At 45.5% G+C, this 18,756-nt stretch overlaps 1 protein-coding gene across 1 annotated transcript in view; it reads right to left on the minus strand.

The window, feature by feature from the left end:
* ETV5 (ETS variant transcription factor 5) overlaps positions 1-18,756 on the minus strand; it is a 41,723-nt gene that overhangs the window by 12,544 nt on the left and 10,423 nt on the right. Inside the window, exons 6-9 of the mRNA XM_079976888.1 lie at positions 12,470-12,599; positions 11,088-11,378; positions 6,369-6,625; positions 3,597-3,665 (exon numbers count right to left, since the gene is read on the minus strand). Of these exons, the coding sequence (XP_079833014.1) occupies positions 3,597-3,665; positions 6,369-6,625; positions 11,088-11,378; positions 12,470-12,599 (747 nt within the window). The remainder of the gene's footprint in view (positions 1-3,596; positions 3,666-6,368; positions 6,626-11,087; positions 11,379-12,469; positions 12,600-18,756) is intronic.

The following is an 18,756-nucleotide window of genomic DNA, read 5'->3' on the forward strand; positions in this document are numbered from 1 at the left end:
CACTTGCGCATACACACACACACACACACACACACACACACACACACACTCTTAAGCTGTTCCTTCCTGGACGGTTTGATTCGCTTCATTGCATTGCTTGTTGGCAGCAATGGCAGCTACTCAGCCATTCATTAAAAGCAACAGGTAAGGCCTTGAAATGCTTATTTGCAAATGTGCCAGCTGCTGCTTCTGCCAACTCCATGGGCTTGTCCAGACAGAAAGTTCCCACATAGTTGGTTTCACACAGAAGTGCTAAACCACAAGTGGAGCAAAGAGTACTGCAAACAAAGTACTGAGAAGCTGGTTTTCTTGCACTGCAGTCCTTCACTTGAACTCTGTCACCTGCAGTGCCTCGCCCCATCCCCAGTCCGGCATTTCGACTGGCTGGAACAAGCATGGGGGTCTGCGCAGAAGCACCCCAATGTTGCTTGCAAGAGTATCAGCATGTGTAGCACTCAAGAATACCCTAAAAAACAAAAAATCTAAGAACACCCTAGGGTTGCTTTTTATCCTTATTGATTGGATCTGACCAACCTCTAAAGATCTGACCAAACTCTTAAGCAGTTTAAACTGCTTTTAAAAAAGAAAGAACCTTCCCATGTGCTCCAACTGCACTGGTTAAGTATCACCAAATGTCTACACTGCATTTCATCATATCACTTTAAAGCTGTCAACAGATTTCTATGTCCATGGAGAAGCTTCCCTGTTGCGACTCTTGTGGGTCTAGTTCCAGTTCAGCACAGACTGCAGGATAGCTGTGCATTTGCAACAGAGGGAGGGATACGCAGCAGCAGCAAAACACTTTCACTTTATTTTCCTACTTATAGCCATTTCCACTAGTCAACAATTTTAACAAACAAACACTAGTGGCTGTATTTTTATTTATTTACTTAACTACATTTATACCCTACTTTTCCTCCAAGGAGCTGAGAGATGGGTGACTGGCTTTATGGCTGAGTGGGGATTTGAACCCCAGTCTCCCAGGTCTTAGTCCAACACTCTAACCACTACACCAGCCATGCTGGGTAAGGCCTGGAGGACGAGCCAGGCTTTGCCCATTTTGCTCACTGATGATACTGGACTCTCCATCCACCCACCCCCTTTGATCAACTTGCAAGTGCTTTGCCAGTTCAAGTGAGGCGATGTGTAACCGGATCCACCACCTGCCTTGCCAGAACACTTGCAAACTGACTAGAAGAGGGATGGAAAAGCTGTTGGACCTCCAGCTCTCCATTAGTCCTATCCAGCATGGCCAATCGTCAGGGTGATGGGAGTTGTAAGTCTAACATCTGAGAGGCCTTCATGTTTCCTATCCCTGGACTAGAGAGGGAGGATCCTGTTGTAGGTTGCTTCCTCCAAACAGATCCAAGAAGCAGTTTAAAGGATCCGATCCTGGAGACTACAAAAATGTTACATGCCATATTTGGAAACTGGTTTGAAAGCAAAATCTTTCATTGACATGTAACCTCTAGTTCTGTACTATGAAAATCATAATCAACAACTTGCCATGAAATCCCTCTTTTGGCTAAAGCATGGCCAATAGATCCACTATCCTTCCAGCTATGGTCATTATTACAGTTAATGTGACATGAAGGAATGCTTCACACAAATATGATTTGTGTATATGTGCAAACCGCTTTAAAAATGTGACAAATACACATGGATCTGTTTTGCCACATTTATCAGCTAGGCCAGTGTACTGGGACTTGATTTTGTTTATTACAATTATTTCCTATGTCGCTTCAATCACAGGTGGCATACGCAAAGTTCTCATACGCAAAGACCCAAACCTCCTTGGTACTTTATCAGTAAGATAGCCATTTTCAGTACACAGCATGGAATACATGCAAACTTCCTGCCAATGTAGGAAATTTGTCACATGTGGAAGAGCCGTTGGCTGTCATCGTAAGGGCAGTGATTATTAGATGGACCCACTCCATTCAAACCATGCCAAAATGGGCTTGCTGCTTCAGGGTGTAGCTACTGAGTTTAAAGATAGTTCTCTCCTGTGTATCTGTATACATGTGAGAGAGACCCTTCTTGCTCAGATAAAGTTCCACTGAAGTCAGGTGTTTAGAGCCACGGTTGCAGCTGACATTGCCACCTAATGTGCCAAAGGAGGAGGCAGGAAGGAAGAAACCACTTTGTGGGTAAAATGGAACGAGCCATATCTGTGTCCAAGGAAGGAAATGGGTGAAAGAGATATTGAATTTCTGACAGGCCCGAAAACAGCCCTGTCAATCTTCTTGCCATGCTGTGAAGCTCCCACCAGGCCCAACAAGTATGGCCAATGGCCAGAGAAGATGGGAGATGCAGTTCAACACCATCTGAAAGGCTACAGGTTCTTCAATCCTGCAGTAACTCGACCTTCCCCAACCTGGTGCCCACCAGATGTTCTAGACTACAACTCCCACCAAACCCAGCAATTAGTCCAAAACATCTGGAGGGCATCAGGCTGGGGGAAGCGGAGTTACAGCAAGACAACGAAGACTTAGCAGGAGGCAGATAACATCACAATCTGAATAAAACTGGCTTCCCCAGTCCATTTAAAGTTATGGCATAAATACATAATTAACAGCTGCAAGATGACATACTTACTCTTGGCAACTGCCAATTTTCTGCTAGGGATGGGTAGGAGCACTTACTATCTGTGAAGATCTAACACAGAACTCAGCGGACTGAAGAAAGCTCAGCGTGGCTGAATTTTGTTGCTGAGACAATCAGTCTTCTCGATCAGTGCTCAATGTGGGTTGATCTTCCCCAGAGTTTGCTGAGCAATCAGTACACCTCAATTAGGGCAGTGAGTTTCACAGCACCAGAAGAGTCAGGAAAGAGCCATAAAGGCAGGCTCAGAGATAGTAAGAGGAAGACGGGAAATGCCTAGAGCACAAGAAGTCCCTGGTTCAAACCTAACCACTGAATTCACTAGGTGAGCGCCAGTGTGGTGCAGTGGTTAGAACACTGGATGAGGACTGGGGAGACCTTGGTTCAGATGCTCATTTGGACCAGTCACCAACTCTTAGCCTAATCTACCTCACAGGGTTGTTGTGAGGCTAAAAGGGAGAGGGGATCATGTAGACACCACCTTGAGTCCTTTGAGGACAGCAAGATGTAAACATGATAAACAAAAATGAACACGTGGTCTTAGGCAAGCCACCCTCTTGCAGCCTTGCCTCCCCCATCATATAGCCCTAGGCTGCTGTAAGGATCACAGAAATAAAGACCTCTCAACACCCTTAAGCTCTGTAAAAATGCTTGAAGTGTCTTGCTATTATTAAATTTCCTGGCACCAATTCCCTTAATGTCGTCTCTTATGTTACAGCAAAAGGGCCTCTAAGCAGAGGCATGTAAGCCAGGACTTTTGGTTTCATGGGAGAAGGTGTTTCCCTTTCACTTCCTGCTGGGATAATCACATCTACATTCCTTTCCATTTTACCTCATATGTGCATAGACATACATAAGCGTATACATGTAACTCAGCCTGGGTCAACCTGGTGCTGTCCAGATGTTTCAGACTACAACTCCCATCAGACCCAGCCAGCATTTATGGACGGCACAAAGTTTGTGAAGGTTGTACATCCTGACTCCCCACTTACCATCATGGCTGTTGGGGAAGTAGCCTCCTCCTCCTCCTCCTCTTACATATGATTGACAGTTAGGCACTTCTGAAATAAAGATGGAATTGGGGTTAACACCACCCTGAACCAAACACACTTCACTTCTTCTCCAGGTTAAACAGTGGACAGACCAACAAAGAAAATCCCCAGTGCACCAATGTCTAGGTTTGCAAGATTCCACTTGACAGTTTCTCGGAAATCCAGCATTTATTTTTACAATTCTCCAGTAATGCTTCTCAATGTTTTGCAGAGTGCATCCTCCATCCAGATTGGAAAGAAACGTATTTCTGCACCATTACTTTTGAAGGCTACAGTCCCAAGCTGGGAGCAAGCTCTACTGACAACCATAAGGCGTGTTTCCAAGTAAAAATATATAGTGTTGTACTGCAAGGCTTTCCAAGAGTTTTCTAAATGTACCTTGGAGTGGGCCCAGGTGGGATTTAAAATCAGATGGAAACCATGCACAAATTATTATGCATCCAATTTCTACATGTCTGCAAACCCCACAAACAGAAGCAGGTTCTGTGAAAATTCTCCACGGCTGGATTCAGATAACAGTCTGTGCCACAGAGGCTGCGGCAAAACTCACCAAGTGGAGACCCTGGTTATCTGTAGAATCCAGCTATGTGGTGAAGCACGTTTTGCCTGGCCCCAACAATCAACTGTAGATGCATAGCAAGATTCGCATTTCTGTGTGCCAAGATCCTATAGGCTAAAGTGATTCATGGATGGGAAACCTGGAGCCCTCCAGACATTGCTGGAGTGCAACTCCCATAATTCCTGATGGTTGGGACATGCTGGCTGGGGATCGATGGAAGCTGGGAGTCCAATGACATCTGGAGAGCGACAGGTTCCCCAACACTGTTCTACATGGTTTTAAGGTTGGCACACAGACTACATAGGTAAACCCATTGTGACACAAATGGTGGTCCGGAAGCAATCTCTGAAGTGGAAGACTGGGCAATGTGGTTATCCAAAAACAAATATATAATTTTTGAAGGTCTGATCTTTCAACTTAACTCACATTAGCAAGTCAAAGTAGTAATGGAAGAGAAACCTGAGCATATGGTCTAGTCCCGTCTACACTCCCTGCTAGTGGCTTTCCAGAATCTGAGGTAGAGGCCATTTCCCATCACTTGCAAATGACTCTTTTAACTGAAGATGGCAGGGATTGAACCCATGACCTTTGCACACACAGCAGGTGCTCTGCCACTCAGCTACAGCCCCTTCCATGAATTTCCCCTCACCTGAGAGGCCGGACTTCAGATGCAAACTATTTCTGCCATGTACCTTTTTTTAAAAAAACCTACTGGGATTTGGCATCAAGAGACAAGATGAATCAACAGCTAAATAGGAGATGACCTGAATTTGTGGGCAATAATATGATCCCTTGAAAAATCAGGTACATCATATTGTTCCTGGAAGCTGTAATACAATCCCCTTTGCTGCTGCAGCTGTCTCTCCCGAGAAGGCAAAGCCTTTCCAAGAGCATGTGAGAAAATAACTTAATGAACCTGCAGGAGAGGTTGGACACACTGAAAAAGTCAAGCTTAATATTTTGCATTCCCTCCGATAGCACGTGAGAAGCAGGGAAAGAGGGGGGGGGGAGCCTTTAACTTTAGATCTTTCCCCATCTGTTCTACCCTGCCTCCAAGAGGTCACAGTATTTTTAGGCCTAAGGCGATTTGCAGATATGTAGTGGGCCCTGCACCAACAGCAGCTGCACAATCTAAAGTGATCAGGCCCCCCCTCCTCCTTTCCCCCCTGCATGTCCCAAGGTGAGTGCTCAGCTGCAGGTTCATAGCTGCTCCATGGAGCCGGTCGCTTAACGCTAGAGCTGCCAGAGAGAAGATGGGAAGACAAAGAGCTGCTGCAGAGAAAGGTGAAAAGCTGCCTTCTCTTCCCTGCTCCACTTCCCGCACCAGTAATGCCTTTCAGATTATGGAAGCTTAGTTTCTCTGCTACATCTGTTGAATGCCTGATTTTAACATTTGTCCCCCCCCCCCAAAGCCAGAAAGAGATAATCTAACATTCTAAATAGGTTAAACGCTGCCACAATAGACAGCTGCTCCGCCCTCTCCCTTTGCTAGAATGTGAAGAAAACAGTAGAGCTTTAAAGGAACAGGAAAAAGGGGTGGGGTTTTAGAAAACTAACATGGGAGGAGCCTGGTGGAATGTCCAGAACAGCCTTTCTCAACCTGTGGGTCCCCAGATGTTGTTGAACTACAACTCCCATCACCCCTAGCTAGCAAGGCCAGAGCTCAGGGGTGATGGGAGTTGTAGTCCAACAACATCTGGGGACCCACAAGTTGAGAACCACGGGTCTAGAACAAATGCATACTGTAGGTGAGACATCTCTCATAACCACGCAAGGGCTCACCGGTGCCTGCATTATTGCCAAGGTAGAATGCATTCTCCAAACTGTTGGGTGATCCAACAAGCACAACAGGATTTATTCCATACTCCAAGGACTGCCTGAAGATTGGACCACTGGCTGCACCAGGATAAGGGACCTGTGGTTCTCCAGGTGTTGTGGGACTCCAGCTCCCATCAGCCCCAGCTAGCAAGGCCAATGGTCAGGGATGGTGGAAGACGGAAGTCCAACAACATCTGGAAAGCCACAGCGTCCCCCATTCCTGGGCTACAGAGCGACTACTGTTCACTGAGGCTACTTTATGTGCTTGATGAGATGCAGTGGGAACAAGCCAGCCTTTGCATGTGGCTAAGAGGGATTCAAGTGAATTGACTCACCTGAATCAATGCAGTAGTCCCGGGGCTCTTGCTTGATTCCCATTGGAGACTGGAACCCATGCCTTGGGGGCCCTGGAATGCCTGGGACCCCGTGATCATAGAGCGGGTCGTGGTATTCCTGCTTGAATCCCTGAGGAGGATGGGCAGCTGCTGGAACAATAGGCTCCGACATCTGCCTGTGGTAGACAGGGCGATTGTCCCCAGAAAGTCCTGGCTGAGGATATGGGTGGCAAGGTTCAGACATCTGTCTCTGAAACCTTGGTTGAAATATGAGGGAGAGGGATAGGGAGAGAAAGAGAGAGAGGGAGTGAGTTATAATCACAGTTAACACACTCCATACCCACTACAGCAGGACAGCCAATGTGGTACCTCCAGATGCTGTAGACCACAACTCCCATCAGCCCCAGCCAATATGGCCAATGGTGTTGGGAGCTATAACATCTAGAGAGCAGTGCCTTGGCTACCCCCATTCTACAACCTTCCTCCAGGCTGCACTCCCCTGAAAATGGAGCAGGTCTGATGCTGAACTTTCATTTCAGATGCAGAATCATTTCTTCAACAGCCCACCATACGTAGCTTACAGAAATCCATATTTAACACCAAGAGTCCTGTCCAATATAGCAACAACCATCTGTTATGAAGGGGTGGAACCCCAGTTGGGGTGTCTGTGATAGCATGACAAAACTGGAGGCATACAGCCCTGTCTACATGCAAGTAGCCAACATCTGGATCATTTTGTGGGATAACAAGTGCTCTGAAAAGGAATTCTGCCGCAAACGGAGCTGCAGGCTGACCAACGTGCTGCTGGAGAATAGCTGTTATGGCACTTGAGGATGTGCCCCCAGAGGAAGTGCTAGAAGGAGCTGGAATGAGACTAGAGGTATCTGCTCAGCTTTGCATGCAGATTGGCAGCACTTGCAAAACACTGTACCATGGGCTTTGTAGCTGCTGCCAATCAGCAGCACCTACAAACTCCCTTTGGCCAGTCATTTTACTTTCTTCATACCTGACATAATATATGACAGCCCTGGGGGACAACATCACGATGGAGCAGCCTTAGAACTGATCGAGCTAGACCATCAACTGGGCAAGACCATCTCCAGTGAAAGGAAGAAGCAGCTTGCCAATGAACAGGAACAGGACTATTTCACTATGGCTACGTTTTAGTAAACCAAACAAGTGGTTATGTAATTTTGAATCCACTCAGCAATCTATGAATGCAAAGTGGCTGCTAATCTGTCTATAAGGCGAGGGATTAAAGCCTTTAACTCTCCATGCAGGAGAAAATGTGTGTGCTTTCTGAAATGTTTTGAGGCTATATGGAACACACAGAGGCACAACAAAGCAGAGCCCTGGCAGGAGAGCAGCAACACTCATCCTCAGATCTAAGATCTTAACAGAACACCTATTGACAGAATGCCACTCTGGCCTGGGGGCTTTTCAGTGTCTTGAAAAGGGTTTGGAGATAAAAGGAAAAGAGTCATTTAGGAAGAAATTACTCTTAAATGCATGTCCAGATGTTAGCTTAGTTTCCTGGAGTGGACCAGATTCTTGGTTGGATTCTTAAAAGGATGGGAAATGACTTGAAATAGGCAGGACCATTTTCCACGGATGCCTCCATTATTCACAGGAACCAGCTGTGGGGACTGTATAGACCAGGGTTTCCCAAACTGTTTTTGGACTACAGTTCCTATCATCCCTCGCTATCAGGACCAGTGGTCAGGGATGATGGGAACTGGAGTCTAAAAACAGCTGGAGAGGTTAAATACGTATTCTGTAGTTGACCTCCTTTGTAATGTTTTATTTTGAAATCTTTAAATTAACATTTTAGTTTTCTGTTATGTTGCTTTGACTATATATTCAATATTTCACTTTCTTCTGATTGTTTTATTGATTTAATATGCTGTAAACCGCTTTGTGATTTTTCTTTAAAATATAAAGTGGTATAGAAATTTAAAATAAATAAATAATAAAAATAGACACATCTCCCTATCAGTTATTTATGCTTGCGGCGGGAGGGGGGGCAGAACCTGGACATCTGGATGATGGGCACCTGAAATAGCTCTATATCTCCCAAATTAGATGTGTCTTGGTGAGCCCCTAAAAGGATTAAGCAAGCTGTAGAGGGGGAGAAGCCCCTTGAGTCCTCCTTCTGAAGTCTGAGAGGCTGGCAAGCAAGGCCCGCCCTCTCCCTTCCCTCCGCTCTGCTGAGGCATCTTCACACTTTGAAAGGCGATTGCTATCAATCAATTCCTTTCCCAAGCACCCAGAGGCGCACAGGCTCCATTTGGCTTTGTAACATGATCCTCTGCAGCTGACAGGACCAGATTACTCAACTTCCGATCCACCTCCTTCTAACCTTCCAGAATGTAACTCTAGAGCTGTGCTGGTATGGCCTCTGCAGGAAGAGGGACTTCCAGATGGGACTGTGCAGAGTGTCCCTAGCATAGCTTTAAGGTCATTGGGAGCTCAGGGCCTGGGGGTCTAAAAAGCAATTTTAGATGCTGGTGATAGAGAGAAGCTGCTTTTTAAAAAAGAAAGAAAAAGAAAGAAATGAGGTGGAGATAGGGTCACAGAGACAGATGAGCACAGATCTCTCTCTGGAGGTAAGCTCATCTTTTGAAGCTTTAATGTTGATTTATGTTCCTATGGTTTCATCTCTTGTGTAGATTAGCAGAGCATTTCTCACGGCATTCTGCACAAAACAGATTTGAGTAGCTTTGCATACCGACCTTCAAGTCCTCCCCACCCCCACCTGCTCCAGCTTTAAGAGCTCATTTCACATTGGTCCCCTACCCAATATTTTCTATCTTTTTTTATGGCGAAGACGTGCACAGATGAGCTACATACACATGGGCTGATTGCATTTCTAAGAATTGCCTCCTTGCCAAATGCCAAATGGTGGTTGTTTCATGGCCCATTTGCAAAGGTTTGCATTCATGCAAATAATTCAGGGCACTTTTAAAAGCTCGCCCTGTGCAAATCTGGAACATCTACAGTGGCCAAAAAGGCAGAGTAGTTTCCTGAACAGCAAAACAAAGAACCCAAACAGAAGCTATCCTCAGCTCTAGTTGTGAAATCCCATTATTTGGAGTGCCTGTGGTCTTAGGATCCTAGCCTTCTGCTCAACACTTGGGGAACTGGGATGTGTCTCAAGAACCACCGAGATGTAAGCAGTTGGAATAAAATTTGGGCAAGTGTCAAAGGAGTTTGCAGTAATTACGCAAGGTCACCAATCCCAATTGTGAGAGAAAAAGGATTCTAGTAAAGATGGGAAGGCTGAAGTATCAGGCAAGCCACAGAATTAAAACAGGAGACATAGACTGCACAGTATCAAGTGCACAAACTTCTGTTAAATCTAATGGGAGTCATTCACCACAGGGAGCTGGCAATTGGAAAACAGTGATAGCTCTAAAGATCAATGGAAATGCAGATATCAATGCAGGCTCAGAATGAGGGAGATTTATAACCATCTTTTTGGCAGATATACTAAATCAGTTAAACCACAGCACAGAGAGCAATCGTAAAATACAGGACAGGGAAGCACCTTTTGTGTTTAGTGAAGAAAGGGATCAACCACAAGTCCTAGTTCAGATGACATGCTAAGCCAAACTTTGGCTTTGTGCAGTGTGGCAGAGCAGCAAAATGGCCTCTCTTGGAGCCCACACTGTCTTGCTAAATCAAGGTTTGGCTTAGCGTGTTGTGTGAACCAGGGCACTGTTTTGTCTTGTGGATCAATGAATCACCAGGAAAGGAAAAGGAGATTAGAGAACTTTATGGAAAAACAAAACCAACCAAGCACATGAGGGTTTCATTGACGGCAAATGCCACTGTGAATACAAGCAGGATAAATAGGCCCCTGAGAAAGTATTAAAAGATAAGAATTGAATCTATTTCAGTTTTATCTATTTATCTATTTAAATTGTACTTCCATTTCCATTTTATCAGAGCGCAGGACATAAATCTTTAATAATAAATGAAATAGTGTGTCCCAGTTTGAAAGACAGGCCTGACTGTTGATGAATTCGTATTCTGTAAAGCTGAAACAATGGTCTCTTGTAGGAGAAGGTTACTCCTGAAAGGGAAGAAGCCAAGCCATTTTCTCCCAAGGCAAATGAGAAGGAGAGTGGAAAAGGCTGGCCTCCTGCATCAGAAGAGGAGGAAGGCAATTGAAATGGACCCAAGTACCCAATATTAAAATGGTAAGATTCAAAGTGCCGGCAGTTATTAAATTTAGCAAGGGCAACTTTTGGAGTGTCCTGGTTTTTACTTTTTGAAATATGGCAACCCTAATTAGCATCCATCCAGCATACAATGTGCCTGGGATGGCAGGACCAGAAAGTGGGATGCTGCCTGCCAGAAAGCCACATTCCTTAGATACCAGGGAAGTAAATTCAGCTATGAGTCATAGTTCTGAAGTCATGAACTTTTGCCTCAATTCCAAATTGAACATCTTCCCCTGACTTCAAATAATCAAACATGGCATTCCTCAGCGACTTCAGGATATAGCTGTACGCCTTCTTGCAATAAGAACAAGACTTTGTCCCTCAGAATCGCCTGACAGCACTCAAGAATGACACACAGCACCTCAGTGTGCCAATCTGTGTGCACTAGCAATGCCGCCAAGTTTATAATTTAGCTCCATTAAAAAAAAATACCCTTGAATGCAGATTTTTAAAAAAGAAAACAGAAAGAACCAATGTACTTTTCTCTCTTTACCTGTGTTCTGTTGGATACTGGTTTTCAGGCATCATCTTTGGCATCTGAATAGGTTGATGAGGCGGCCGGGGAACAGCAAAGGTTTGCTGCCTTGGTTCCTGAAGGGCATGAGGGACAGGTGGAGGGGGCGCTGCCTGCAGAGGGCCTGTGCTGGGGGCATGGGCAGGAGTTTGGGCAGGTGTTGCTGGCAGAGGCGGGGGTGGAAGGGAGGTGCTCTGGAGCGCAGGTGAGGCTGGGGTGGCAGGCGGAGTTAATGGCTTGAATGCAGCAGGGGGCTTCCTGTCGTAGGCACTGTGTGAACAGAAGACAGAGAGGGCCGTAATAAATATGGGCAGCAGCCATTTCCACAGCTTCTGCTGGCTGCACTTGACAGCTCTGGCTTGTTTGCATTTCATGGTTGTCAGGAAGTAACAGTTGAGGTTGTTCACAGCCTCAAGGGAATCTTTGTACTTCAGGCAAGCGACAAAACAGGCTGAGTCATAGGGCTCATTTCAAAAACACTTCGTTCACAATTTTCTCGGAGATAACTGTAGCTTCCAATTGTTGTTGGTTTTTCTTATTAAAAAAAATCACCATTATTTCAGGAACAAACTCATTGCATTGAAAAACATGGGGGGGGGAGAGAGCTTTCTATTCCCCCATTTGTGATAACCAACAAGAATTTGATGCGATCTGAATGGCACATAAGCCTGTCACTCATCAACACACAATCATGCCCACAGGCTGCTTCAAATGTGGCTTTCCCGCCTACATGAGTGTAAGATGGAGTATATACCTATTGTACACTTGTGTGCAAAAGCCACGCATGTCTGCTTCAGAGAGATTGCATGTACGGATAAGACACAAGCTATCTACTATGTGTCCCTCCCCACTGCTATTTGAAGATTTTTGATACACGAGAAAGGGCCTGGTGTAACTCAGCCCCAATAGCAGTAAATGTTAAGACTGTCATTTGCTTTATAGTTAAAGAAGCTACCTGAATATCTTAAGTTTAGAAGATCACAGGTACCATGCACACCAGCACATATGATGCTCTTTGGATGTGTGACCTACTGCCAAGGGATGTGGTTAACCACAAGAAGGATTTGAAGAGTGGAATCTAAACTTTCTGCCCATTAGTCAAATCATCTGAATACTGAGTAATAACTAGCACTACAACATGGGCATGCATTTGGTTTCCTAGAAATGGAATGCAAATCTAAGTTGGTTTCTGTTTTCCTGATGGTCCCAACTTTGCCTACCAAGCTCAGCTCCCAACTAAGTGGTTCCTAATGTTTTTATCAGCATAACTGAGGCAAATTGTAACTGAACCCAGTTCAGGTTCCATGCTTCCCCAAGCCATCCAAAAGCATCTTAAGCTGTGCACCATTCATCCAACCTACCAATAGTTGTAGAGGCACTTTTCTCCATAATTAGCACAGAGCACCTGTTCGTGGCTACAGGTAGACAGCTCAGAAGAAGGGCTGTGGAGTTCCCTCTTGATCTTAGCTGGGGGCGGTCCATGAAGTACCACTGAATAAAAATTAAAAGTGGAAGAAAAACAAATCAATCATGTAATTTAGCACTTAACCATATTCCCATGGATTGGAATAACCAAAAACATGCAACCAGACATTGCTCACTGCCCCAGAGCTAAAGTTGTGCATACTAGTGTCACAGCACTACACAGTGATGAGCATGCATGCACAGCTCTCTCCTTGCCTTAAGGAGAGTTACTTGTCTTTGGAGAGGTGCACATTTAGACTTCCATAGCAATGTGTCAGAACTACGGAGGCTGTGCGAATGGCAGAAATCCCCATTGCTAGACTTGGATACAGCAGGCATTGCATCACAGCAGCAAAAGATGAACTGCTGGCAGCAGCAAGAGCATTTTAGGGTGGGGAAAAGGAGGGTATGAATGAAAACGTGGGGGTGGTAATTGTCACAGAACACTTGTTTCTGCATGGCTTTAAAACTTCTCATTCCCAAGGACCAAACCTCCACTTTCTGGCATATTCCAAGATAGCATGAACAGAACATGAGGAGAACTCAGGATACCAGATTGTATACGCAGAGGAACTGAGAACATGGTGGTACATGTTTGGTACCATAAGCATGGGCAGATTTCTACATCTTGAATAGGATTCTATTAGAACCATGGAGTTTAACCACCCTTCCTTTCCAGCAGTAAACATGCATGTTGCAGGGAATTCTGGGGCATATTCTAGGCCTAGGGCATGTCCTCAGGTGCCTCTGAAATAAACTCAGCCCTTGGCTGCAAGCTGCGTATTGAAGGGAAATATGGTTAATGGTACACAAGCTGCATTTTATGGAACTCCACTAAACCTCTATGGAATTGTTGTTGTTTTGTTGTTTAGTCGTTTAGTCGTGTCCGACTCTTCGTGACCCCATGGACCAGAGAACGCCAGGCACTCCTGTCCTCCACTGCCCCCCGCAGCTTGGTCAGACTCATGCTGGTAACCTCGAAAACACTATCCAACCATCTCGTCCTCTGTCGCCCCCTTCTCCTTGTGCCCTCCATCTTTCCCAACATCAGGGTCTTCTCCAGGGAGTCTTCTCTTCTCATGAGGTGGCCAAAGTACTGGAGCCTCAGCTTCACAATCTGTCCTTCCAGTGAGCACTCAGGGCTGATTTCCTTCAGAATGGAGAGGTTTGATCTTCTTGCAGTCCATGGGACTCTCAAGAGTCTCCTCCAGCACCATAATTCAAAAGCATCAATTCTTCGGCGATCAGCCTTCTGTATGGTCCAGCTCTCACTTCCATACATCACTACTGGGAAAACCATAGCTTTAACTATACGGACCTTTGTTGGCAAGGTGTACAGCTTGAGAAAAACATTGTGGTTGAAATACAGAGCTCTAAGGCACAAATGATTCCACACCAATGAGTTCCACTACTTGCATATCACACCAATTGTTCTTGTCTCACACATAAGGATTTCTAGGATCACTCTGAGTGCAACACAACTCCTCTGTGTCTTCCACCTCATTTTATGCCAACACAACAAAAATAAATGCTATCGAAAAATGTCAAGGGATGTGGCTAATTTGGGCAAGTACCTGTCCTGAGCTTCCATGGAGAGAAATAAGGGAACTAGGCTTGTAATTGGATCGTTCAATCTTGCTCTCCTAGCATTCCAATGTCCCTTTGAGAGGGATGCATCCTTCACATCGCTATACTGCCTAAACATGACTTGGCAACAGAAGTCCACTTCCGAGGATGCAAGGGCTGCAGCTATGCCAATGCCGGGTGATAAATTACAAAGCAGGGAACGACCTTGTTAGAAAAAACACCTCGCCTCAACAAGGGTCACAGCAACTCTCAGCTTAACTGGTTCTAAAAATACACAGTGCTGAATCCAACAAATGTCTGCATTTGGTCATTGGCTAAGTTGGTCTTTTCATCAGATCCCTCATTTTAAGAGGTACATTCTCATCTCTAAAGCTCGCAGAACATCATGTTGACAGCATTATTTGCATTCCATGTTACTACACAAGGCAGTACCAAACTTGTGCAAAAGCTGCATGAATGTAGTTTCTTCACAGGAAGCTTTTAACCAACAGGCACGAAGCACACACCCTAATCTCAGCTAGAATGGGTCTTTCCTAGGTTTAAGACAGAATTGTGTAGAATGTCCCACATTCCTGTTTCAGCAAGATTATGTGCCATCAGAATCACTTCTGTCATCATCTGTTCATCTGGGCAACTGCAGCAGCATGCTCCTCCTCATATAGGAATGTACTGCCAAACTGGCAAGATCTTTAAAGCTTGCAGCAAAACGTATCTCAACAGCAGGGGGGAAAGCCCTTGGAAGCCTTTGGCCTGACTGCCTGAATAACAGAAGGAAGTGTTATATCCTAGAGTTCTAAGATTTGGCCATTGCCTCTAATATTGTTGCAAAAGGTGCCATAATATTTAGGGATGGGGTAGGGGAAGGAACCACCCCACCCCTCATCATCTATTCTATATAGAAATACCAAAATTACCCCAGTGGACCAGCTACCATTCTACTCCTGTTAACATAAGAAGTGTCATTAGTCGCCAGTAGTGTCTGTTTAAGAGCTTCTATTATAATTTCCATTATTCCATCTAGTTTCCCAGGTGCCTTTCAATCACTATGCTACACTTGAGATCTGCAGGTTAAAGCCTCATTCCTTAACGTCACCCAATACAATTTCTACTGTTACACCATATTGCACCACCACGTTTTCCAGGCACTGGCTTCCCTAGTATTAGTTCTGGTGGAAGCTGTCAGTCTAATTGGCTCCCATCCTTTTACTCCACAGATAATTGTCCTACTAGAGGAACTTGCCTTTTACAGCATACTCCTCCCCACCCCTGCAGAGGGATAACAGCAGGGGCTTACTCACTGCAATGCTGCAGAAAACACAAAGCCCAGAATGGCAGGTTATTTGTTCCAGCATCTGGATGAATGTATTCTGAAGGAGACCAAACCTGGTTTTCCATCACAAGAGAATATCTCACTCCAGATGAAGCATAGGGACATTGGAAGCTGCCTTATATGGAATCAGGCCATTTGTCCATCTAGCAGACAGGTCGTGGCACTGCAGGGTTTCAGACCAGGGTTTTGTCCCAGCTCTACCTGAAGATGCTAGGTCTTGGAAGCTTGGGCTCTTCCACTGAGCTGTGCCCCTTCTCCCATGCTTTGTGGGGGCATCAAGAAAAACACAGACCAGTTTGGAGCACACTGGATAGTTGCTGGGAGATTGCACGTTGCCCTGGCTAGACTAATCAATAATCCTCCAAAGGGAAATGGAAGTCATACCCTATTCTCCTTCTGCAATCACCAAAGAGGATGCATTCCAACTTGCACACATTCTGCCACTTTGCAATTTGGAAGCAGATTTCAGATTAGAGTTAGAAAGAACAAGGGGTCTCCAGAAGGTATATAAACTGGGGAGGGAGGGGAACGGTTCAAAGGACCCAGGCCCTCTAAAATGCCAAAATGCTGAACTCAAAATGAAGGCAAAGCTGGCGATGGCCCTCATGCCACAGCAGAGAGTTCTTCTACTATATATAATTTTTAAACCAACTAATATATGCTTAGCCTAATTAATTTCTAAAAGAAGACGTTCTAGGAGAAGGCAAGTGCGTCAGAGTTCTGTACCTAAATAGTGACAGAACAGAACAGCTTGGCTTAGTCGGAAGTGGAGTATTATCTCCACAAAGGCTAAGCGCACAGCCATTGCCCACGAGAGAGGATAGCCTGGGTCTGACAGCTTCCAGCCATCACCGCCAATTAGCAGTTCCCTGCATTCTATGTGCTGTCAAAGCCTCCCAGAGATGGGCAGAGACATCCACTCCTTTGGGGCAGTTGGGACACATCTGGGAGGGAACATTTAGTGCTAAGCCCTGGACCTGCTCAATCCTCCTTTCTATGGGAGGGCAAAGGAGAAGAGCCAAGAGTGCCTTGGATTGAGCTGCTTTTTTTTTTTTAGGGATAAGGTTTTGCTTGTTTGAAAAGGCTACACAAAAAAGTCAAGAGTACAACTCATTTCATTAAACTCTGGTGTTTTTGTTTTAAAAAAACCACCAGCAGCCGCATTTCTCATACATTTTCATTCTGGCAGTATGTTGGCATTTCAAGTGTTAATGTGTCCCCGTCCCCCCACTCCCTATAATTTGCTCTCTGTCCTCTCCCACCCCCACTTCCTAATAGGCATGGCCTTGCTGAGCAGCAAACAGCAGGAAACTCACTTTGGAGGTGTTCCAGCTGTCAGTCACAAGCATGTTTCTTTCCAACAGTCTCTGTGTTGTTTGAGCGGTTGTTTTTCTGCCAGCAGCACAATGGGGCTTAGTTATTCATTGAAGAAGGAGGTTGAGGGAGGGGGAGAGAATCTGCAAGCAGGCACCACCCTCCATTCACAACCAATTTGGAATACTCCATCCATTCACAAAAAAAACCCCTCTCTCCCCACAGCTGAGCGCTACCAATCAGGGGAAGGGAAATGACACTTAAGATCATAACAGAGACCAGCTGTCCTGCACAGAGAAGCTTGTGCTGCGGGCAACGTTTATGTAAGGAATTCAAACACTGCAGAAACAGCCTGCATAGCTAGGAGGGAGTCAGCCTCTCCAAAGAGTTCATTGCAAATGATTGTGCAACCCCACTTGTGGTGAGGTCCGGAAATGCCCTTTGGCCGGGGTGGGGGTGGGGAGTAAAAATAATTTGTAAAATCAACTTTTCCCCTTCAAAACAACGGCTGCCTGCCAGTGGACAGAATATTTCCTCTTAATGCTAACAGTGCCCTCACTCTCAGCTCCATCTATTAGCAGCTAGTGTAGCCCCTGCATCAATGGGAAGGATTAAGAGAGGGGCTAATTATCCCCAGTGTAGGAAAAATGGCATTTCTTGAGGACTACAGCATTGTGAAAATGGTGCAAATTGCTCAAAAACTGCTCACAAAAGGAAAAAAAGGCAGCAAATAGGGGTCCCGGAGGAGGAAAGACAAAATATATTGCTGGTATAATGCCAAATAAAAAGAAACACATACAATTTAGGGAAAAAAGCACTTTCTTACTGAGCTCAAGAAGGAGCAGCTCTTGAAGGATATTTGGAAGCTGTAACATGTTGCTTAAGTCATGTAACATCCTATGCAAGTTACATGGGCTCTCAGTTAGCTTCTGAAGACAGCCCCAGTTTTTGGTTTCAACCTGCAGAGCTCTTATTGGCCTCTCTCTCTCTCCAGGAGTACTCCCACCATTTACGGCAGAGGTGGGGAACTATGGCCCTCCAGATGTCATTTGACTCCAACTCCCATCATTCCCAGCCATTGGCCATGCTGTCTGGAGCTGGTGGAAGATGGAGTCCATCATTCATCTTGACAGCCAGATGATACTAAACCAAACGCCCTGCTCCTAGGAAGGTGGGCAGTGCTGAACCTCAAAACATGGCTTGGTTTCTTAAGTCTGATACCACCTTTCCCAGGACAGAGGATAACAAAGTACAATAGCACATCCCTCTGCCAACTCCCTCACTGCACAGGCTCACAGATATTTGCCCATATGAACTCTTTTAGGAGCCCAGCCAAGACTTGCCTGTACAGGCTGGCTTTTGATGTCCCACCCACACAATATTTCAGCTTGAAAAATCACTCTCATCCCACCCCATTGGATGTCTCCTGCATGGAAACTCTGGATGCAAACAAGGGAGACGGGGGTAGGGTTGGAGGCAGTCCTCACAGACTGAAGAGGCCTCCGTAGTATGCAGGGAAATCCTGCTTATCTAAAAGAAGTCCCTCCTCACAACAACATCTGGATGACCACAAGCTCCCTTTCCCCACTTCCATCCATGAAAGCAAAAGCACTGTTGCAGTTTAAAAGGGCTGCTGGATAAAATCAGGCACAGGTTCAAGTGCAGACATTGCCTACTGGAACTGCCAAGTTTTCAATGGGATGCTGCCCCACCCTCAATCCACAGCAAGGTGCCCACTGGGTCACTTATCCAAGTGTGCATTCCATCAAACAAAGTAAGGCATGCAGCGTCTGCACTGAAGATGCACATTTGAGACAGGTCTGGAAATCCTGATCAAGCAAGTGACAGACATGCATTATGCTGCTTCTGAGCAGCCAAAGGGGAAAAGGAACAAAACACCACCTCCACCTAAAAACCTCCAAAGTGAATAAAACTTTTAATACGGTTGTACCT

The sequence above is a fragment of the Podarcis cretensis genome (assembly GCF_951804945.1).
Source record: "Podarcis cretensis genome assembly, chromosome: 5".
NCBI classification, from domain to species: Eukaryota; Metazoa; Chordata; class Lepidosauria; order Squamata; family Lacertidae; genus Podarcis; species Podarcis cretensis.